General features: G+C 47.0%; 4 protein-coding genes across 5 annotated transcripts; 2 read left to right on the plus strand and 2 right to left on the minus strand.

Moving 5' to 3' along the window:
* Nucleotides 1-296: 296 nt before the first annotated feature.
* On the plus strand, nucleotides 297-3591 carry LOC147967987 (uncharacterized). The gene is made up of 2 exons (XM_087525471.1): nucleotides 297-2031; nucleotides 3301-3591. The coding sequence occupies exon 1, from the start codon at nucleotides 299-301 to the stop codon at nucleotides 1289-1291; it is 993 nt and encodes a 330-aa protein (XP_087381597.1). The 5' UTR covers nucleotides 297-298; the 3' UTR covers nucleotides 1292-2031; nucleotides 3301-3591.
* A 3721-nt stretch (nucleotides 3592-7312) lies between these two features.
* LOC125507820 (BTB/POZ and MATH domain-containing protein 3) lies at nucleotides 7313-11407 on the minus strand. Of its 2 annotated transcripts, none has more exons than XM_048672333.2 (5): nucleotides 11186-11407; nucleotides 11028-11109; nucleotides 10801-10858; nucleotides 8657-9067; nucleotides 7313-8544 (listed from the first exon to the last, which is right to left on the minus strand). In XM_048672333.2, the coding sequence occupies exon 5, from the start codon at nucleotides 8541-8543 to the stop codon at nucleotides 7440-7442; it is 1104 nt and encodes a 367-aa protein (XP_048528290.1). In that variant the 5' UTR covers nucleotide 8544; nucleotides 8657-9067; nucleotides 10801-10858; nucleotides 11028-11109; nucleotides 11186-11407; the 3' UTR covers nucleotides 7313-7439. The 2 variants fall into 2 exon arrangements, with proteins under 2 accessions (XP_048528290.1, XP_048528289.1); XM_048672332.2 differs by having other exon boundaries at nucleotides 10801-10890.
* A 2301-nt stretch (nucleotides 11408-13708) lies between these two features.
* On the minus strand, nucleotides 13709-15049 carry LOC125555867 (BTB/POZ and MATH domain-containing protein 2-like). Its single transcript, XM_048718683.2, has one exon. It carries the CDS (start codon nucleotides 15047-15049, stop codon nucleotides 13709-13711), a length of 1341 nt encoding a protein of 446 aa, XP_048574640.2.
* Nucleotides 15050-15547: 498 nt separating this feature from the next.
* On the plus strand, nucleotides 15548-16771 carry LOC125556257 (BTB/POZ and MATH domain-containing protein 1-like). Its single transcript, XM_087522608.1, has one exon. It carries the CDS (start codon nucleotides 15548-15550, stop codon nucleotides 16769-16771), a length of 1224 nt encoding a protein of 407 aa, XP_087378734.1.
* Nucleotides 16772-23583: the final 6812 nt, after the last annotated feature.

The raw sequence follows: 23583 nt of genomic DNA on the forward strand, positions 1-23583 counted from the left end.
TCTACACAGCCCACTACCTACCGCCAGGTCCAACCTAACCTCTCTCGTCAGCCTGCGACCCCCCTCGCGCGCGTCCGAAAGTTGTCCCGGACCCAACCCGGGGTGTCGCCACCGTTGTGTCCGCATCATCCCCAAACGTCTACAAAATGTCACCGTTTTCTTATTGGACTTCCTAGCTATTTTATTCGCGATTGTCCGATTACGATCGTAGGGTCGAGATAGCCCCTAATCTAATCCATGATGTATATTTATAGTCCACCCCTTGTCTAATTTGAGACCAAACCCTAAAACCTAGGAGATGTCCCATCCATCCCCACGCCGCCGCCACTCTCCCCATCGGGATCCAAATCTAGCCTCTACCTTTCTCCTCGTTTTCCCCTCCTGTCCAACCACCATTGCCGCCCAAGTCCTGCAGGAGCCCGAGCTCCTCTGCTCGCCACTCCTCTCCTGTAGCCGCCCGAGCTCCTCTGCCCGCCGCTCCTCTCCTGTAGCCGCCCGAGCATCGGCCAGCTCGCTGGAGCAGACCACCGACGCCCGAGCCAAATCCCCTCGCGCTACCTCCTTCTTTCCCTGCTTCTTACCTTGTCTCATCCCTCTCTCGTGCTCTGCATGTTCGAACAGGAGGCCATGGAAGCCGCCCGTCCTGCCTCGTCTCCGGCCCCTGCCCGCCGGAGCCGTGCCTCCTTGGACCCGCGGCTGTGGAGTTGGCCTTCATCCACGGCCCGGCCGCCTTCACACGCTCACCATCGTCGCCGGGAGCTCCAAGCCGCCCCAAGCTCTGCTCCATTCCAGCGTCGCCCGCACGCCAAGGCCCAGCTCCTCTTCGTCCAGATCCGCCGCCCACTGCCGGGAATCGGTCCCCGACGACCTCGCCTCGCATCCGGTGGTCGTCCCGTCGTTTTTGTCGCCGGAAGCACCAGCGCCGCCGCCCCTTGACTTCCTGGAACACGCGCAACTCCAAGTCCCGCTAGCTGTGTCCGTTGACTTCGTCGCCGACCGCGCGTGGGCCACGAGAGCGCCAGGCCCAGCTCGCCCGCGCGAAGAACCCCCACCTCTGCCGCTTTGCCTGGGCCGCCTTCTCCCCTCGCTGCTCGTCGTGGGCCGCGCGCCTGCCGGCCCAGCTGCGCCTTCTCCCGTCCTAGTCCATCACCGAGCCGGCCCAAGTGCCGTGGTGAGCAGCTCAGTTCAACCCAATGCAGCCCGTCCTATTTTTTTTCCTGCTGCTACGAATTTAGCTATTATTTCTGAGACGGTGGTTTTGCAGAAAAGACCCTCATGTTCATGCATATAATAGCTCACAAACCGTGCATCGGATTAAAACAAACTTAATATGAAATATGCTTAGTTTTTCTTCTAGTTTCATAATATGTCTTTTTCATCCATGTTTAAAATGTTTAAAATGATGTTTGATTAAATTTGCTCCTATGCCATGCTAAAAATGATTTAATTCATAACTAAATAACCGTAACTCAGATTTTAATAAACTTTATATGTAAATGGGATAGAATTTTGCCTAGGTTAACATGGTGTACTCATCTTGCATGTTTAACAACTCTAAAATAATGTTTAGGGCAGAACAGTACCAAACCTAATATATTCATATGAGGATTTTCTGGATTTGTTGTTCGTTGCTTCCGGCCTCATTTAAACTTGACTAGATAGGTAGTTTTACTTTGCTTCACTCTCTTGCCATGCTAACAACATTTAATATTGTTGAGTACCTAAACGAGAGAGAACTAAATAATTCATGTGGTGTTCCGTCAATATGCAACTCGTTGCATATTGAGCTCCACTTAACTTGTAGTGTTGTTTGTTGCACTTTGCCATGCCATGCCCTCTTTAAACCGGACATGCATCATTCTTGTTTGCGCATCATGCCATGTCTATGTGGTGGTTGTTTACTGGTTGTTTGCTCTTTTCCGGTGTTGCTTCTTCGGGTTGGTTCCGATAACGTCGCGTTTGTGAGGAACCGTTCGTCTGCGTCTGTTTGTCTTCTTCATGGACTCGTTCTTCTTCCTTGCGGGATCTCAGGCAAGATGATCATACCCTCGAAATCACTTCTATCTTTGCTCGCTAGATGCTCGCTCTTTTTCCATGCCTATGCTGCGATACCTACCACTTGCTTATCATGCCTCCTATATTGTTGAACCAAGCCTCTAACCCACCTTGTCCTAGCAAACCGTTGTTTGGCTATGTTACCGCTTTGCTCAGCCCCTCTTATAGCGTTGTTAGTTGCAGGTGAAGGTTGAAGTTTGTTCCTTGTTGGAACATGGAGATGTTGTTCCTTGTTGGAACATGTTTTACTTGTTGGGATATCACAATATCTCTTATTTAATTAATGCATCTATATACTTGGTAAAGGGTGGAAGGCTCGGCCTTATGCCTGGTGTTTTGTTCCACTCTTGCCGCCCTAGTTTCCGTCATATCGGTGTTATGTTCCCAGATTTTGCGTTCCTTACGCGGTTGGGCTATTATGGGAACCCCTTGACAGTTCGCCTTAAGTAAAGCTCTTCCAGCAATGCCCAACATTGGTTTTACCATTTGCCACCTAGCCTTTTCTTTTCCCTTGGGAGTCGCGCTCCTGAGGGTCATCATTATTTTACCCCCCTGGGCCAGTGCTCCTCTAAGTGTTGGCCCAACTTGTCAGCCGCCGATGGCCACCAGGGGCAACTCTGGGCTGGCCTACCAGAAGTTTGGACGATCCGGTGTGCCCTGAGAAAGAGATATGTGCAGCTCCTATCGGGATTTGTCGGCACATTCGGGCGGTGTTGCTGGTTTAGTTTTACCCTGTCAAAATGTCTTGTTATACTGGGATACCGAGTTTGATCGGAATGTCTCGGGAGGAGGTCTATTCCTTCGTTGACCGTGAGAGCTTGTGATGGGCTAAGTTGGGACACCCCTGCAGGGATTTGAACTTTCGAAAGCCGTGCCCGCGGTTATGGGCAGATGGGAATTTGTTAATGTCCGGTTGTAGATAACTTGAACCTTAACTTAATTAAAATGAATCAACAACGTGTGTTACCGTGATGGTCTCTTTCCGGCAGAGTCCGGGAAGTGAACACGGTGTTGGAGTTATGCTTGACGTAGGTTGTTCTAGGATCACTTCTTGATCATTCTCTTATCGACCGTGCTTTACCTTCTCTTCTCGCTCTCATTTACGTATGTTAGCCACCATATATGCTAGTCGCTTGCTGCAGCTCCACCTCATACCTTTTACCTTACCCATAAGCTTAAATAGTCTTGATCGCGAGGGTGCGAGATTGCTGAGTCCCTGTGGCTCACAGATACTTCCAAAACCAGCTTGCAGGTGCCGATGAGTTCGTGCAGATGACGCAACCAAGCTCAAGGAGGAGCTCGATGAAGATCTTGTCGCTTTGTGTTGTTTCGTTCTAGTTGATCAGTAGTGGAGCCCAGTTGGGGTCGATCGGGGACCGTGTCGCTTTTGGGGTTCTTCTTTTATTTTGGTTTCGTAGTCGGACCTTGATTGTATTTGGATGATGTAATGCTTTATTCATGTAATTGTGTGAAGTGGCGATTGTAAGCCAACTATGTATCTCTTTTCCCTTATGTATTACATGGGTTGTTTGCGAAGATTACCTCACTTGCGACATTGCTTTCAATGCGGTTATGCCTCTAAGTCGTGCTTCGACACGTGGGAGATATAGCCGCATCGAGGGCGTTATAGGCAAGCTCTACCACTGCATGTAGGGAATCCCGGCGCAACACTCCGCCGAACCCTAGCAGCAGTCTCGGCACAAGAACGATCACTATGATCGGCTGGTGCCTCGATCGATCGATTTTTTTAGGCAAACTCACAAAGCTTTTTATTAAACCGTCATGTTTACAGGAATGAAAGAAAGATCTTCAGGGTGGCATAACCAAACATGGCGACCGATCCCGAGAGTTAAAGCGTGCTTCGGTAGTTTGTGGGCCTCGATCGATAGATGATCGATCAAAGCCAAAACAGGCTCGACCGGATCAGTCAGGGCCATATAGACTCCGGCCCACACTTCGGCGGGTTGCATTGGGCCAAATACCCAGGCAAAGCCGGCCCAACTGCCGTCGTTGGCCCGTCCACGCCCAGGAGACATTTCAAACAAAGAGCCCTGGCGGTTCCGATCCCGATCCTCGGGATTTTCGGCGTGGGTTCCGCCGGCGCTACCGGTGCCCGGCGGCCGCCGCCCGGACACGTTTCTTCCTCCCAACGACCAAAGTCCAAGATTCTGGCCCAACCAAATCGAACGGGGTGAGTTTAGGCATACATACCATGGGGATGGGGCCCTTCCATGGCCTAATTGCCGACGCCGCCGTCCTCCGATGAACGGCCCGCCGGACCATCTCTGTGTTCTCCCCCGAATGTAGTCCTGCCCTGGCCGGATCGTCCGAAGGGAGAACCTCCTCAACGATCTCAGACACCTCCTCCTCGTCGTAGCCCGAAATCAATAACTCGCAGATCATGTGGGAAGGCCTCGGCTGTCTACATGTCATGCAATCTCGTTCAGCATCGCCAGACCAAGCAAATCGAGATTGACATCCATTTCGTTCGCGAGAAGGTGGCGCTTGGCAACGTTCGCGTTCTGCACGTCCCTACTAGCGCCCAGTTTGCAGACATCTTCACCAAAGGCCTGCCGTCCGCACCCTTCTTCGCCATTTGTGCCAGTCTCAACGTCGTCGAGCCCGCCGCTGACACTGCGGGGGGGGGGGGGGGGGGTGTTAGTCAGCAGACTCCCTCTGCCCACGATCGTTGCACGATCTGCTCCACGTCCTAGCGATAGTTGGTCTAGCCAGCACTATATGTATCCCCTGATGTACTCTGTATCAGATAAGCAAAGCATTCCAAAAGTTTACATTTACCCTGCCCCGATTGATCTCTTCTTCTTGGGCCTTTGTTATCTTAGATGAAATTCGGGAGAAGTCATCGTCTTTTATTTCTTTTTCGATTAGGCATGTATCCAGAGAGGTGAATACTTTGGCCGATATGGGTGCCAAGAAGGCTTGGGAGTGCTGGCTTGAGGATTGCCCTCCTTTCCTAGTTAACAGCCTAAGGGCTGATTGTAATTACATGCTACTTCGTCAATAAAGCTCCCATAAGTTTCTGGCAAAAAAAAAGCAAAAGTTACTGCCTGCTATTTCATCGGCAATTCGACTATTTGGTTGCTCCCACATTTGTTTTAAAGGTCTTCAATATTACGAAATATTTCAGAAAAGTGACATGTTGAAATTTAGCAAAATAGTGATATATTAATACCAATGAAAATAATGTGATATTTTATCTCATTTATTTCAAATAAATTTACGAAACAGTACAATTTAAACAAGTTCAAAACCCATCCAATATTGCTCTTGTTTTAAAGGTCTAGTTGCCAGAATTTCAAATATATATAAAATTTGAAAAAAATGGAGTTTTGGTTAAAAAGATATAAATCGTCTAAATTTTCAAAGCGAAATAAAATGAATGGTTTTGGGTGGGGAGAGAGGTCAAAAAATTGGGGACCCAAGCATGCATGTTGCGTGTACTTCTCTCACAAAAGGTAGTAATTCATTCTGGGAGAAAATTTCATGGGACTCGCATGGCAGTTGATGTGACTTCTTAAAATTGCTATACAAGAAGGGAGTTGCTGAATACAGAGACATACGAATGTGGTACTAGATGGCCTAGTTACCGGCTCCGGTAAAAAGAGCTTTGCGCTGAAATATTGCCAAATTGTCTCAAGCTGATGCAAGGTCCTTGTGCCCGGCACCTGCTACTGCTAGTGCAGACAGTATAACCTACAGGAGAGAAGAAATCTTAACTCACAAAAAAAAGGAACAATTTTTTTTGTCAAAAGGGAAAACATTTATTTTGGTTAGTCAAAGAACCCAACAGGCCAACACAGAGCTGTCACCCCAACCGGGACATGAGAAATAAGCCCAACCAATTTTCGAACATATTTTGTACACTATGCAACAGATACAAATTTGAGGCCACATGAACAATCAAGGCGCACTATCTGGGGACATAGCTATTCTTAGCTCGAGCTCAAATGAGTCCGGATGAAAAATAAAATCCATTTTTTTAAAACAAAATAAAAATTGTTGTCCTCCATCTCGCCCAGCTTCTCCTTCGTTCTGACACTGGATGTGAGATCATTGCATGGACCACGGAATTGCTCTCGGCGGAAGGGGGCTCTCCCTGCATCAATACCAACCGCACACATTTCGGTGCCACCTCCTCATGTCCACCCCAGCATATTGTCGCATCACCTACCCTCCTTCCCCTCTCCTCTCGTCTCGGGTCCTCGCGTGGTGCGACAACCTCCTCCTTGCCTCCCGAGAGAGCTGCTCCATCACTCGACCTTCTCCCATGTAAATACCTTGGGAAGAGAATAAGGGCGTCGGCTCCACCCATGCACATTGTGCCATATCATTTAGAGGGGAGGGAGAGGGAGAGGGTGTCAAAGAGTTAGATGGTTAGGATTGCAGAGATCACCTGACTTATATAATGTGCAAGCACATCAGACACAGTCATTAATTACAAATCGTGTGTAATGTGCCACACATCGCAAGTGGGCATAAAAAGGATCGTTTGTGATGTGGGGTCTCACAATGCAAATGAACGTTCTAGGGCAACATTGTTCCATGTGCTACACATCAGACAAGCACCATTTCAGTCTAGCACTTCACAAACGGGTCGGCGTGGGCCTTCATGTATGATCGGCATATCACACACATTTTGGCTCAACCGTGTGTGATGGAGGGTGTTAATATGCATGTTCAACAGTACCGAAAAGGAGGAGAAAGAGAAAGAGGCGATGTAGGAGAAATGATTGATCGAGTCACAGGACCGATGATGTGACGAGAATTGTTTCCCTTCTTCTCAAGTCCCACAGCATGTGCGTGACATCGAACTCAGCAACGTCCTCTCCTCGACTTTGCATCACTATTTATCTTCTCCACATTCTCTTGCCGTAGGAACATGCACGCTGCTAGACATGAGTGAAACGAAATGCATAACCACACCAAACTAGATACCCCCAAACTATCAGGGCCGTCCATGTGCAGTAAGATTCATGCTTTAAATTTGTAAAGTAACCCTCTCAATTTAGCTATTTCTCAGCATGCAGTCTTTTCCATTTTACTAAACTGGGCTCTGATTTATTGTACTACCACCGTAAAGAAATATAAGAGTGTTTAAATCACATTATGGCATCCTTCTCATCATGCATAATTTTCCGGCATCACAGATCAAAACAGAGACCATGTTTGTAAAGTTTCAACATCACATTTTGAGCATTTTATCGACCATACACATATACTTTTCACAATATGAACATTTCAAACAAAATAGCATTTTTATTCTTACACATTATTACGCAACCATACAGGCATACACGGGAACCAGCAAAACAGATTCTAGGCTTACTTGATGATATGATCATTAGTACCCATACACGTAAGTACTAAATGTCCCTGATAATATCCTTGGCTGCTGTCAGCTCAACAGGCAAGAGTCTAGCAATCAGCTCTCGCAGAAGAGATGGGCAACTGCTTTTTAGATGTTGGTAACCATCACTTACGATCATCGCTTCCAAATTGGGCGGAGAAGCAAGGAACTCAAAGCAAGCCTCCTTGAGTCCATGGTAATTATGCTGCTCAGCCAAAACCAAACTAGTTGCAACCATGCTGGAGTCAATGTGATTGCACAATATCTCCTCACATATCAGCTTGAGCCTCACAATGTCGTACCTATCTGCCGCTACAAGTAGATGGCCAGCTGTTGCTATATCTTCTTGCGTTACGCCTTCATTGGTTCCTTCACGAGTTGTCTCAGGGAGTGAGTCCGTGTAGATGAAATGGAGCAAGGACTTGAACACACCTGCTTCTATATCATCAATTTCAATAGGATCACCAGATCTCTCCCTCATGGTACCAAAGAGCTCCGCCTTGAAGACTGGCGAACGAGCGGCGAGCACCGACCTATGGGCCGAGAATATCTCGCCACCAACTCGAAAGGCCACGTCTGCTCCATCCTTGCTTTTCAGGAGCTCACCGAGATGCCGATGCAAGTTGCTTGGAGGAACCACAACAAACTGATTTGCATGTGTCTCATCGCTACGGATCTTCTTCACGGCCACGTCGCACTTGATTCTAAAACTATCGCCTCCTAGATGCACCGATCCCTCCAGATCCTCATGCTTGATAAAATCACCGAAACCCCAATCTGAACCACTGTATGGGAACACATGTTCCGGGGCGACTTTGATGTATGCGGGCACTGGTTCTCCACCCTTGTCAAGGATGCTGAAGGTGACTTTCGCCTTCACACCGTCGCCGCCTGCCGAATCAAGGACCAGATAAACAGATATGTGACCATGTTTGTCGTTGCCGTTCGGGTAATACTTGACGACCCAGTTATGATCTCCCACCATGAAAGGGATGGATGTGGTACAGTCGCCGGCCTTGAGCAGCTCCTTGGTTCTTGAGTACCCATCTATGTTGATCACGTGCGTCCTTCTCTCTTCTTCAGCTACAATGGCGGACGTGACTTTCCGACGCTTCGCCATTCTGGGATTGGGCAGAGGCAGCAAGATTGGCAAGAGTGGAAGATGACTGCGTCTTTTAACCGATCTGCTTCACATTCAAAGGAAAAAACAGGAACTAGTGTAGTCTCGTTTACCTTCAAATGGAGCGACCCGCAGTGAGCCGCGCCGGTGAAGCTGGGAAGAGAGGGCTCGGGGATGAGGCACGGCGAGATCTCAGATCCGCAGAGATGTGGGGGATGACTGAATTTGTAGATAGGCGTGCGGGTCGGCGGAAATATCAATGTGTGCGCCGGCAGCGTTGAGAAGATTATTGTCGATATCTTTTGTTGACGAGGGCCAGCCGGCACCGTCGACAAGAATATAGGAGTATCGTTTTAATTGATGACCGCCGCCACTGTGGAGAAGAATATATTTTCATGCTGTAGTGTATCGGCGACCGTTGGAAGCTATAACAACGTAATCTTTTATTGCTCGAAGGCCATACGCTCAATCCTTACTGATCCCAGCAGCATTACAAACTGCAGAAATTCTTCAATGGAAAAACACTAGTAAAGAAGAAAAACAAGATATGTGTTATAAACCACCAGAACTTCACAAATGAAAATAATTGGACAAATAATGCAAATAATCAATAATTATTAGGCAAAAAGGCATATTTCCACCGTCAATATTATTGTACATAGGCAATGTTGGCCAGGGTTTTTCGGTCGCAATTTCCTTGACACCAAATGAAAATTTTATAGCATTCAAAATTTTGAATTAACTTGAATTTAATCGTCAAGATAATGTCAAATAGCGTTGGTATGCATATACTATCGTAAGTCAGCCCTTGGCATGGTGGTATGGCGAGGTCAGAGATCGTGTCCCTGCTTTACAAAATATGTTTTTAGTGTTATTCAATCAAGTTTAGAAGGTGTGCCGCACCGAGGTGCGGGGTGCGACAATAATAGCTCGAACCCAAGCCCTCCAAGTGTGATACATCTGATATGTTACTACTACCAAACAGGGTAATTATTCTAGCTACGGCAAGATCCTAATGTTAGAGTGTCCATCATCATATCTCCTATGAGTGCTTACCTTGGTGAAAGTACATGTGGGTCTAGGAAACGATATGTTTGATATGGTTTGCCCGAGTAAATAGCAAAAAACTACTACTTTACAGGCTAGGCTTTCAAAAAACTATCGGTTTTTAATTTTTCTCAGATAACTACCAAATGGGTGGTCGGCTTTTTCAAAAAACCCAAATCGCCGAGTCTATCAGTTGATCACAATTATGACAATTGGGGCCCACGTGTAAGATAACCGTTTGTTTGACCGTTTACTTTGACCATTAACTTACATGTGGGTCCCTCATGTAAGTTTTGTAAAAAGCAATGGGTTCCTACAAGTTTTCTGAAAAAGCAATCAGGTCCTTGTGAGTTTTCTGAAAAAGCAATCGGGTCCCCCAGGCAGCCAGGAGCTCGATCCCGCTCGGCAGGGTAGCGCTGCCTCCTCCGGCCGGCGAGACGCGCCGTGCCTCGCCCGCGGTTGCCGCCACGCCGTGCCTCGCTTGCCTCGCGGCCATCGCCACGCCTTGCCTCACTCGTGGCCGCCGCCACGCCGTGCCTCGCCTGCCCCCCGGCCACCGCCACGCCATGCCTCGCTGGGGAGGAGAGGGAGTGCCATCGCCGGCTTGGGGGCAGGGGGGAGGGTTGCCGGCTCTGGAGGGGAGAGGTCGGGCACAGAGGAGGGAAGAGAAGAGACAGAGAGGAAGAAGAAAGAGAAGAGGAAGAGGAAACTTACATGTGGGCCTCACATGTAAGTTGACGGTCAAACCAACCGTTTGTTTAGGTGTGGGCCCAACCTATCATAATTGTGATCAACTGATTAATACTCGACGATTTGGGTTTTTGAAATAGTCGACCACCCATTTGGTAGTTATCTGAGAAAAATTAAAAACCGATAGGTTTTTGAAACCCTATTCTATAAAGTAGTAGTTTTTTGCTATTTACTCGGTTTGCCCACCCCTGTATGGTTAGATCATCACATGTAGAATACTCTAAGACATTGCCAAATTTATTTTCAATGTGTTGCATCCAGTGGCGGAGCTAGCGTTTGAGAACAGGGTGGTCCACCCCCTATTTTTTTTTGATAAGTATAACATGTGAACATTCTAAATAATTACCAATATCATATAGAAATATATAAATATGGTCTTACACACTAAAATTCTCAATTAATTCTAAGTTTTGCATAAAGAAACCTACATAGTACATACTATATGGATCATAGTACATACCTTGAGAATTTATTTGAGGTAGAAATGATGTGCAAAATTATGCATCTGTTCGGTTCATCTAAAGGATAGCATAGCACGGCCAAAAAAAACCTAAGTCAGAAATTTGGGAATCAAAATTGGTAAGCTGGTAAGCCCACAAGGGAATACATTGCACTGTTAAAAATATATGAAAACAGAACCTGAATAACACCGATCTAAGAAATAAACTTTAAGTGCAAGTGTCATACCGAGTTCTGGAAGCCCAGCCACTGGAGGTGCTTCAATTGCCTTGACTGCTCAGCCAAGAAGACCACCAAGTTCCTCACACTCCTGATAACAGAGGGCAATTTTAATTCATCCCCTCGTCGAACAACACAAACAGGGGGGGAGCAAGACCTGCACTTACACTTGCAGGGGAGTCAGAAGGCCGGGGGCAGGGGCGCAGCCGCGCAGGACAGGGACACACGCAGCTCGCAGGGAGGCGGGAAGGAGAGGATCCTCATCGGGGGCTGGGCTCCGGCGGGCTAATCGGCGACCGGCGAGGACGGCGAGCCGTCGTAAGGCACGGCTCTGGGAGGGCGTCAGGACGAGGCGGCTGTCCCCTGGCTCGATGTGGAACGAGGGCGCGGTTGCGGGCTGTGGCTGCGTTGATCCCCGAGTCAACAGGTAAGTGTTATTGGGCCATCTTTTTTCTCTGGCCCAGTTAAAGACCCATAGGTATGGTTGCTCCAAAATCCCAGGGTGGGCCGCGGCACACCCTGGACACCCTGTAGCTCCGCCACTGGTTGTATCCAGGGGCGGTCCTAGAATTTGAAGAGTGTATTCAAAATTTCAAAGGTAATTTTTTCAAAGCCTAGCGTCCTTTTTAGGCGTGTATAACGGAAGCATCAATTTATACAAACTAGATAATATATAAATAACATATAGCATAATATAGTGGACACACAACATTGACCAGGTGGGCTAGCGTCTGGTTTTGGACTGAATGCTCAGCAGCCGCGTTTAATTCTGTCAGTTTCATTTTTTCTCAAAAAAAGTTTCATTTTTTCTTTATACATACCCATATATACACTATATATACCTAGTTTATTTGCAAAAATAATGGGTATTCAATCAATTGAATACCCATGAATTGAAGTAGGCCCGCCCCTGGTTGCATCGTTGAGTTTACATTTGCATTCACATGTTGAGTTGTTGGTCTTAGCGTCCAATTCCTGTAGGGTTTTGAGTTATGTTCCTAGTCACCGCCTCCCGCCGAATCATCATAATATGTGTTGTTTACCACCTTTTATTAAGTTCAACCATGTCCCTATCACAACTCTTCTACATCATAAACTTGAGGTTGTTGGCATCTTTGTTCGGCCATTTTAGACATCCCTTAGTTTAATTTCAAATAAGAAAACAAGGCAATAAAAATTTGCATCCAACTAGCCTAAAACTCTCCAAATTCGGTCCAGAATATGTTTCCACGATGTTTGTAGCCCACTTTCGGTCTATGACTGCTCAAAACGCTCAGGACGAGCATGTGTGTCTAAAATATTCGGAAATGAGTAGTCCAAGAAGTAGTGTCATGAAATTTCATGGAATTTAGTATCATGATTTTATTTAGAATTGGTATCATGAAATTCTCGGCTTTCTTACAAGATTTTTTTCGATAAAGGGTGGCTTTTATTAGCTCAAAAAGGAGCATCAAAAGGATACAAACTCAAAGAACACCTACCTGGCCTCTGCATAGCTAGGATGCACACAGCCAACACACACAAGGGGCCATACCTCGGAGCATTATGAGAGTAGCTCGGGGGTGAAGGTCGGTGTTATGGCCGGACAGTAGCGGCCATTGTTGTCCTCCACCTCGACCAGCTTCTCCTTTGCTCTAATACCGGATGTCAGATCACCGCGGGGGCTCCTCTGGTGCTACCGCTGCCCTCAATGTCTTCCTCTCCCATGCATCAGCACCAACCTCATGCATATTGGTGCCACACCCTGTTCATGTCCACCCGTGAGCATTGTCACATCGCCTACCTTCCTTCTAGGCAGCCCATTTGAAGCCTTTTAGCAGCCCAAAGAGGTGCAGAAGCCCACTACCCATTAGGGGGGTCATTTTGGACTTTGCACGTGAGAGGATGAAGATGATTTACTCTCCATTCAGCAGCCACCATCAAGGGTGACGAAAATCAGTTTGGCCTTCATTGAAAAAAAAAGAGAAACCAAGAGAGAAACGGAAGAAGAGAAAGATTGAAGGAAGAAGCAAAGGGAGCTCCTCCCCGAGGTTGTGATGGTCCAGATCCACCACCTTGTCTCCTTCAAGCTGTGCTTCCACCATCTTTGGTGAGATTGCTTCAAATCCTAGCTCTTGAGTCCGAAATCTTATTGTGTCCATCCAAGATTCAGAAATCTTGATGTATGAGATCTTCTACTGCTATTTAGAGAAGAATTTGTTGTATCCCATATTTAATAATAGTGAAAGAGGATTTGGGTGCCTTCGGTTCGTGGTTTTTCCTCTCAAATTGAGGGGGTTTCCATGTAAATCCGGTGTCTTTGTGTTGATGCTTGATGCTATCCAAAAAATTACTCCTACCACCAGCTAGTGTCTGGGAAGCGTCTTGTGTGCCGAGTTACTAGTTTCCTATGTATATATTTTATTGCATATGTTTCCTTCCATGCTAAGCAACGCTCCTTGAGTTAGTAGATGAGGTGGTGCTGCTATTACTTTGTTTCCGTTTTAGTATTCACTTCATCACAAGTGTATTTGGGTGCTAATTCCCAACACCCAGCACCTGTGTGCAACAAATCCTCTCCCAGCTCTTACCTCTTTTAATATGCATGGTGGAAGGTGAGAAGGTAATGTTTTCATTACTTAATTTTTCATCATTTTTTAGCAAAATATAAAAAGGATATACATGATGCACGCAGACACAATTATGTTTGATCAATTTTTAGACGACCAAGAAATGAAGGTAGCAATATCACGAGTCAGGTCGGGATGAAAAGGGGTTCGACGATCAGGTGTCTCGCTTGAAGACGTGTGTGTTTCAATGCTCCTAGAGCCACCAAGATGCATGTGGTGAGTCGGTTCAGGTAGTTTATCCCCTTCGGTTGTCCTGAGGATGAACCCGTGGTTGTCGTCTTCCTCCCATTGTCGAATTCTTCGCCGGCGATCTCGGTGGGTTGCGAGCTTGGACAATATATCCTTCAATAGACCGGGGTTGCTTTTACACAGATGGCCAAAGCCGTCGGTTGCCATGACTGCATTTAGTGTGGTCGAGGACGTGAGGAGAAACTCGAAGCATGCCTCCCTGAGACGGTGACAGCGATGTTGCTCAGCCAGCAGCAGCGTGGTCGCCGCCGTGCTTGCATCGATGTGACTCCACAATCTGTCCTCGCAGACCAGCTTGAGCCTCTCCATGTCGTACCTGTCAGCGGCCTTCAAGAGATCCCGAGCCATCGCAGCACCATCCTCTATTGTCTCCGGCGGAAGCTCGTCGGTGTACGCAAAGTGCAGCAGATTCCTGAACACCTCAGCTCTCATGTCGTCGATCCGTACATATGCATTGCACTCTTCTAACGTGCCATAAAGCTCGGCCTTGAATACCGGCGACCCCGCCGCGAGCACGCACCGGTGCGCCGCAAAAGTGTCCCCGCCGACGTCGAGCATCACGTCTGCGCCCTGCTTGCTCCGCAGGAGGTCACCGAAGTGTTGGGCCCAGTCGGGTGGTGGTATGGCGGCCACGACGGGCCGCGGAGGCGGTGCAGTCTCTCTAAGGAACTCGACCACCGTGACGTTGCACCTGACCCAGAAACAGTCGTCCTTGAGGAGGAATTCTTGGAGCTCTTCAAGCCGGATGAAATTTTCACATCCGCAGAAGGCACCAATGCGTGCAAACCGGCGTATGACCCCGCCGCCAGGTCTACGGTAGCGCGGCATCGGCTCCCCGGTGGTTGGGTCCAGGACGTCGAACCCGATCTCGGCCTCGACGGCGCGGCCGGCGACGGCGTCGTCAAGAATGGCGAAGACGGAGACGGAGTCGTCGGTCTCCACGCGATTGCCGTTGGGGTAGAAGGCGATGTGCCAGCCAGTTGTGCCTCCTACATAGAAGGATTTGGAGCGGAGCCCCTTGCCGGTGTCGAAGCTCTTACTCATCCATGAATATCCTTGAATCTTGAGCACGTGCTGCACGGTGGTCCTGCTAGCGCGGAGGGTGGTGTTTGGGATGGACTGGTGAACGCCGACGGGGTGCTGATGTGACAACGCTGCGTGTCCGGCGGCCATCGCCTGCAGCCGGTGACCGTGGACGTCTACGGTTTATTATTGGAAACCCTAATGTGGTTTATTATTGCAGACGTTCTCGAGACGGTAGGATGACCATACCCTAATGTCTACGTATCTGATTCATATTCGCACGTGTAATTGTAGCAGGAGACATACAAATTCACTCCTTTTTTTGGTACTATTGGATACAAATTCACTCCTAGGTGGTTGCCCGTCGCAAGGATGTGCATACCTTTTTTTTTTTTGCAACTGTGTCTCAACAAGGATACATACGGCTCAAAAAAAAACAAGGATACATACATACATCCCGTCTCGTATACCATCTGCGTGTGGGTCATCTCCACAAGGTTTGCGGACCCAACACGAGTCAACCGATCGAGAGTTGATATGAGCCGATCAAAAGCAGGTACACCCTAGACCTACGTAGGTACGCAAAACCTGATTAAGGTCGATCACCGGCCCGCCCGCCCGCATCTTTTAATATTGCCGCTGCCGGCGATGACCATCGGACTCGACGTGAGAGCTCCCACCGGCGTCGTGGTCTCAGACTCCATCCTCCAGGCCAGCATTACGAGCGTGCACCACGTGCTCAAGATCCAAGGATACTCATCGATGATGAACAGCTTCCCCATCGGCAAAGCCCTCCGATCGGAATCCTTCCGCGGTGGAGGCCGCACTAGCTGGCACATCGACTTCTACCCCAACGGAGAAAGTCGCGAGAGCGGCGGTTTCGTGTCCATCCATGCTGTTCTTGATGCTGCCTACCTCGCCGTGAAGGCAGATATCGGGTTCGACATGCTCGACTCCACCGGGGAGCTGCTGCCGCGCTACGCTAAAGCTAGTAGCGACGTGTGCAATTTTCGTCTCGTCGGCGCTTACCGGGGCTACGACAAATTCATCGCGAGGGAGGAGCTGAAACTCCTCGACTGTTTCTCGGTCAGGTGCAACATCACAGTCATGGAGTTCTTTGCGGGCGGTGCCACCCCTTGCCCTCGTCCTCTACGACCCGTCGTGCCACCGCCTGATTGGCGTCGTGAGCTTTTGCAGAGCGAGCAGGGCGCAGACGTGAGGTTCCTAGTCGGCGGGGAGACTTTCGCCGCGCACCGCTGCGTGCTTGCGGCGCGGTCGCCGGTGTTCAAAGCAGAACTCTTTGGCGTGATGAAAGAGAGCAGCGCCGCCGGCATACGTATCCACGGGATGAGGCCCGAGGTATTCAGGAATCTGCTGCAATTCGTGTACACCGAGGAACTGCCACCCGTGACAGAAGAAGAGGAGGATGAGGCAGCTATGGCCCAGCATCTCCTGGAAGCCGCTGACAGGTATGGCATGGAGAGGCTCAAGCTGCTCTGTGAGGACAGGCTGTGCAAGCACATTAATGTCAGCACGGTGGTGACCACGCTGGTGCTAGCTGAGCAACATGGCTGCCCCGGGCTCAAGGAGGCATGCTTCTGGTTCCTCCTCAATTCCTCTTCAACGACACTGGAGGCAGTCATGGCAACTGATGACTTCGACAATATTCTTAGTAACAGTTGTCCTAATCTATTGAAAGAGTTGATGTCGAGGCTTGCTTCCTCTGCCTTTCTCCACGATTGGCAAATAATTGATCGATTGGAGGAGGAAGACGACCTTACCCTCTGCACAACCGAAGGGGGTGAGCTCCCTGAACCGGCTCACGGCGTCTTGCCTTTGGGAGCGAGAGCACCAAAACGCATGCGTCTTTAAACGTCCAACTCCTACTTAACATCGTCAAGCTGAGTTCGAAGGTTAGAAGAAACATAGCAGCCGCCGCCTTCCTCGCGTTCCAGACAGTCGCCTCGCCCAAATCTTAGCAGCTGCCCCCTACTTCCGGTCTCCCATTCCTCTCGCAGCTGCTAGAGACTAGTAGTGGTTGGGTTAAGTCCGAAAGGCCGGCGCCGGGAGGTCTATTCTCTGGTGGCCTTCGGCAGAGACGCGAAATATGGGCGACGGCTTATATAAGACGGAGTATATGGTTGTGCAACGGCGGCGTCATTCGTTGTTTTGTTTGCTTTAAAGTTTTTTCTCTTTTACTCCATCTAGACATACCTTGGGATTTGTATGGCTTTGTATGTGTAATAGTATTGACGATCTAAGACTATTTGGTGTGTTGCCACTTCGGTAGACTATAAGAAAATGCTGAGGCATTTATTTATGACACATAATAGTTATACATGTAAGATTGCTCTCGTCTCGTCTTTCGCCCGGCGTCCCAAGTATAAGTCGCACGCGCACCTCGCTCGTAGATGAATCACTACTCATAGTATATGTAGAGAGATAAAGATGGCTATAGAGCAACTCCACTCGTTCGCCCCCCAGCGCATAGGCCGGCGCTATTTCGGACGCTCGTCCGATGATTTTTAGGCCCCGGGGGCGATCTAGGTCCCAGCCACGCCCCCAGGTGCCGCCCCCAAGGCGTCGTAAATTCAGATTTGTCCATTCCCGCTACCCAAAAAACGCGCGATCAGCGTCACAAAGTCCCGACGATCGGCGATCACTTTGCCACAGTTTGGCGATTAATAAAAAGTTCGTTGTTCAAAAGAAAGGACGCGTAAGCGATGAAGGAAATATGCCCTAAAGGCAATAATAAAGTTGTTATTTATATTTCCTTATATCATGATAAATGTTTGTTATTCATGATAGAATTGTATTAACCGGAAACTTGATACATGTGTGAATACATAGACAGAACACTATGTCCCTAGTAAGCCTGTACTAGACTAGCTCGTTAATCAAATATGGTTAAGTTTTTAACCATAGACATGTGTTGTCATTTGATGAACGGGATCACATCATTAGGAGAATGATGTGATGGACATGACCCATCTGTTCGCTTAGCATGTTGATCATTCAGTTTTATTGCTATAACTTTCTTCATGTCATATATATATATATTCCTTTGACTATGAGATTATGCAACTCCCGGATACCAGAGGAATACCTTGTGTGCTATCAAACGTCACAACGTAACTGGGTGATTATAAAGATGCTCTACAGGTATCTCCGAAGGTGTTTATTGGGTTGGCATAGATCGAGATTAGGATTTGTCACTCTGAGTATTGGAGAGGTATCTCTGGGCCCTCTCGGTAATACACATTAAGCCTTGCAAGCAATGTGACTAATGAGTTAGTTGAGGGATGATGTATTACGGAACGGGTAAAGAGACTTGCCGGTAACGAGATTGAACTAGGTATGAAGATACCGACGATCAAATCTCGGGCAAGTAACATACCGATGACAAAGGGAATAACGTATGTTGTCATTACGGTATGACCGATAAAGATCTTCGTAGAATATGTGGGAACCAATATGAGCATCCAGGTTCCGCCGTTGGTTATTGATCGGAGAGGTGTCTCGGTCATGTCTACATAGTTCTCGAACCCGTATGATCCACATGCTTAACGTTCGATGACAATTTTGTATTATGTGAGTTATGTGATTTGGTGACCGAATGTTGTTCGGAGTCCCGGATGAGATTAAGGACATGACGAGGAGACTTGAAATGGTCGAGAGGTAAAGATTCATATACAGGACGATAGTATTCAGACACCGTGAAAGTGCAACTATCCCTGGGTGGTTTTGGTAATTCCTAACAACATATAGCTCATTGAGCTAACATTATTCCAAGATTAATATTTCAGGAAAAGCTCAATGAATGGCATGGCATGAATGAGGAAAGTGGATCCCTCAAAATTCTAAGGACAAAAAGTTTGGCTCAAGCTTGAAGCTCAAGACTCTACATTTTATATTTTAGTGATCCAAGATCACATTGAGTCTATAGGAAAAGCCAATACTATCAAGGAGGGATGAGGTGTTGCTTAATGGCTTGCTTGCTCAAAGTGCTTAGTGATATGCTCCAAAACCCTCAACTACCTTCCCACATCCACATATGACCTAAACCAAAAGTCAAACTCGGCCCCACCGATTGTTTCTATCCGGCGCCACCGAGTTTCAAATGTCATAGCCACTGCCACAAACCCTAGGCAAATCGGTCTCACCGATAGGGATCTCGGTCTCACCGAGATGGGATTGTAATCTCTCTGTTTCCCTTCGTAACGTTTCGGTGCAACCGAGATGAGCGATCGGTCCCACCGAGATTGCAATGTAAACTCTCTGTTTCCCTTTTGTAACATTTCGGTCTCACCGAGATGAGAGAATCGGTCCCACCGAGTTTACCTGACCAACTCTCTGGTTAGCTTATTACCAAAATCGGTCCCACCGAGTTTGTGTAATCGGTCACACCGAGATTTCGTTATGATCTAACCCTAACCATATCGGTCCTACCGAGTTGCATCTCAGTCCCACCGAAAATCCTAACGGTCACTAGGTTTGCTGAATCGGTCCGACCGAGTTTAACTATTCGATCCCACCGAGTTTGGCTAATCGTGTGTAACGGTTAGATTTTGTGTGGAGGCTATATATACCCCTCCACCCACTCTTCATTCGTGGAGAGAGCCATCAGAACATACCTACACTTCCAATACACATTTTCTGAGAGAGAACCACCTACACTTGTGTTGAGGTCAAGATATTCCATTCCAACCATATGAATCTTGATCTCTAGCCTTCCCCAAGTTGCTTTCCACTCAAATCTTCTTTCCACCAAATCCAAATCCTGTGAGAGAGAGTTGAGTGTTGGGGAGACTATCATTTGAAGCACAAGAGCAAGGAGTTCATCATCAACACACCATTTGTTACTTCTTGGAGAGTGGTGTCTCCTAGATTGGCTAGGTGTCACTTGGGAGCCTCCGACAAGATTGTGGAGTTGAACCAAGGAGTTTGTAAGGGCAAGGAGATCGCCTACTTCGTGAAGATCTACCGCTAGTGAGGCAAGTCCTTCGTGGGCGACGGCTGTGATGGAATAGACAAGGTTGCTTCTTCGTGGACCCTTCGTGGGTGGAGCCCTCCGTGGACTCGCGCAACCGTTACCCTCCGTGGGTTGAAGTCTCCATCAACGTGGATGTACGATAGCACCAGCTATCGGAACCACGACAAAAACATCCGTGTCTCCAATTGCGTTTGAATCCTCCAAACCCTTTCCTTTACATTCTTGCAAGTTGCATGCTTTACTTTCCGCTGCTCATATACTCTTTTGTATGCTTGCTTGAATTGTGTGTAGATTGCTTGACTTGTGCTAAGATAGCTAAAATCTGCCAAGAACTAAAATTGGGAAAAGGTTAGATTTTTATTTGGTCAAGTAGTCTAATCACCCCCCTCTAGACATACTTTCGATCCTACAAGTGGTATCAGAGCTTTGGTCTCCATTTGCTTTGATTTCCATAGCTTTTGGTGGTCATAGCCTTGGTTTCACAACCTAGGAGAGTATGGCGTCTAGCGAGGGAAATTATCACCGTAGAGGTCCTTACTTTGATGGTACTAATTTTGCTAGTTGGAAGTATAAGATGAAAATGCATATTCTTGGACATAACCCCGCCGTTTGGGCTATTGTGTGTATTGGCTTGCAAGGTTAATTCTTTGATGGGAAAGAACCGAACCGTGAAGCTACCACGGAAGAGTTGAAAATGCTGCAATACAACGCTCAAGCTTGTGATATCCTCTTCAACGGATTGTGCCCCGAAGAATTCAACAAAATCAGCCGTCTTGAGAATGCAAAGGAAATTTGGGATACTTTGATTGATATGCACGAAGGTACCGACTCCGTCAAGGAATCCAAATTGGATGTGCTTCAAAGTCAACTTGACAAGTTCAAAATGAAGGATGGTGAAGGTGTCGCTGAAATGTACTCTAGGCTTGCTCTTATCACAAATGAGATTGCCGGCTTAGGGAGTGAAGAGATGACCGATAGATTCATCATCAAGAAGATCCTAAGAGCCTTGGATGGAAAATATGATACCGTGTGCACATTGATCCAAATGATGCCCAATTACAAAGATCTCAAGCCAACAGAAGTCATCGGAAGAATTGTTGCTCATGAGATGTCACTCAAGGATAAAGAGGAACTTCACAACAAATCAAGTGGTGCTTACAAAGCCTCATGTGAAGCGCCCACATCATCGAGTGAGAAACAAACCTTCAATGAAGAATTGAGCTTAATGGTGAAGAACTTCAATAAGTTCTACAAGAGTAGAAGCAAAGAGAGAAGTTCCAAGTCAAGGTCCTACAATGACAAAAGATCTTCTAGTGGAGAGCGAAACTGCTACAATTGTGGAAGGCCCGGACACTATTCCAATGAGTGTACGGCCCCCTACAAGAGGAGAGAAGATTCTCCCAAGAGAAGAAGTAGAAGAGAAGAATCACCATCTAGAGAAAGAAGGAGTAGAGATGATCGTTATGAACGAAGACCCTCACGGAGAAGCAAGGATTCGGAAAGAAAGGAAAAGTCATCAAGGAGCTACACAAAACGAAGACATCAAGCTCATGTTGGTGAATGGGTATCCGGCTCCGACTCCGACAACCACTTCGAGAGAAGCTATCACTCCGACTCCGAATATACTCAAGATGAAGGTGTTGCCGGTCTAGCACTCGTGACAACCAACTCCTACGACATATTTGACTCACCAAATGAAGGAGTTGGAACATGCTTCATGGCTAAAGGCCCAAAGGTATCACACCCCGAGTATGTTGATTTCAATAGTGATGAAGATGACTTGTTAGGTGATGATGATTTACTTATTGACAACTCTAGTGATGAATACTATGATGAAACGTCAATTAATCATGCTAATCAAGATAAAACGAATGACAATGATAAGGAGAAGATTGAGTCTCTAACTAAAGAACTAAACACTCTTAAGTTAGCTCATGAAACTATCTTAGGAGATCATCGAGAACTTTTAAGGACTCATGAGAAATTACGCTTTGAAAAGCTCAACCTTGAGCAAGAGCATGAGTTCTTAAAAGCAATCAATGATGATCTTCGTAAGAAAAGTTCTTCTTACATTGCCAAGCGTTTACTCTTATCCACTTACATGCCTCAAGTCAAGTCTAGTAACAAGAACAAGAAAGATTCTTCCTCTAGTAGTAACAATAATCATGCTAAATCCAATATTGTTGCTTGTAATAGTTCTCTTGATTCCACTAATGATTCTCTTAGCCAAGTTACACTTGAGCAAGAAAATAGCTTATTGAAGGGAATTGTAGAGAAAGGTGTTTATAAGAGCCTTGCCGGAAGTAAGCAATTTGAGGAAATTGTACGCAAGCAAGGAAGGCACCGGAAGAACCAAGGTGTTGGTTTTGAACGAAAGTTCAATGCCAATGGAGTTGAGTGGGAAGAAGATCAATACCCCAAGACGAAGTTTGTTCCTCAACAAGAGAAGTATGATCCTACTTCTTTCAAAGGGACACAAGCTCAAGATGATCTTCCACCACAAGACCACAAGCAAAAAGGCAAGGACAAGCTTCAAGAGGAAATTGATGCATTTGAAGAAGCTCCTAAGGCCTTGGTCAAGTGGATTCCCAAGACTACTTCAAGTTCCACTTCATCAAGTACAACTACAACACCGAGGATTCCCATCAAGATGGTGTGGATCCCGAAGAAGAAGAACTAGAGAGTTCTTGAGGGTGACTCCGCCAACATACTTCACTCTTACCATCTTGGCAAGAACAAGTGCAATCAACTTCCACATCTTGCACTAGTTCAAGGAGTCACAAACCCTCTTGTTGGTAAGACAAGGGACAAGGTAACCTAAAAGCTTTCATAGACATCATCTTGTGTGTGCATCACTCTATGTCTATGGATATTCTTGTTTGTTCCTTGTGGGACTAACCCGTGTAGGTATTGAAAGTGCAACTCACTCCAATGGATAGCTCCAAATGATCTACATCAACATTGAGCATCCACATCTTCAACATCTGCATGAAGTCATCATCGACAAAACCCAAGGTTAGTTCATCCCTCTTAGGGGGGATCTCACATCTAGGGGGAGCTTTACTCTAAGAATTGAGCTAAAGCAACTCTAATGGTGTGAACACAACAATGCTTTATGTAAAAGTGGTAACCCCACTTGTGCTTAAACGATGAGTATGACCTATGATCAAATGTTCTCATTTGACTCCTAAGTCAATATACTCATATATAGATGACCTAGTCATCGCAAATTGTTTGATAGATGCTAGAATTGGTTGTGCATGCTTTGCCACATATTTCAATTGCCATTTTATTGTGTGAGCATGTTGATTGCATATTTTACTCATTCGAGGACATCCACTTGTTGTTTTGATTGATTGGTTTTCTTTTCTTTTGCCAAGTGGATGGACAAGAATGCCTAAGAACCCTCTCTAGCTATCTATGCTTTTCTCGTCTCAAACTCTATTCATGCTACGTCACAAAATTTGATCAAGTCAGATTCGAACCACTCTATGTGAGGAGCACTCGGAGTCCCCGATTCGTCATAGACTTAAACTTCCAAAACTTCTTTGTGCTTTTCGGTCTGACCGATTTCTCCATTTTGGTCATACCGAGATCACTAAGTCGACTAGGTTTTCATCTCGGTGCAACCAATTTGAACTTTTCGGTCACACCGAGTTGCTGTAACTGTCAACAGTTATGCATCTCGGTG

This window comes from Triticum urartu, chromosome 5A, assembly GCF_056163025.1.
Source record: "Triticum urartu cultivar PI428250 chromosome 5A, HENAU_Tu73, whole genome shotgun sequence".
NCBI classification, from domain to species: Eukaryota; Viridiplantae; Streptophyta; class Magnoliopsida; order Poales; family Poaceae; genus Triticum; species Triticum urartu.

What these genes read in the sequence shown, in the direction of transcription:
- LOC125556257 (XM_087522608.1), top strand. Translation starts at nt 15,548, where the DNA reads ATGACCATCGGACTCGACGTGAGAGCTCCCACCGGCGTCGTGGTCTCA.
- LOC147967987 (XM_087525471.1), top strand. Translation starts at nt 299, where the DNA reads ATGTCCCATCCATCCCCACGCCGCCGCCACTCTCCCCATCGGGATCCA.
- LOC125555867 (XM_048718683.2), bottom strand. Translation starts at nt 15,049, where the DNA reads ATGGCCGCCGGACACGCAGCGTTGTCACATCAGCACCCCGTCGGCGTT.
- LOC125507820 (XM_048672333.2), bottom strand. Translation starts at nt 8,543, where the DNA reads ATGGCGAAGCGTCGGAAAGTCACGTCCGCCATTGTAGCTGAAGAAGAG.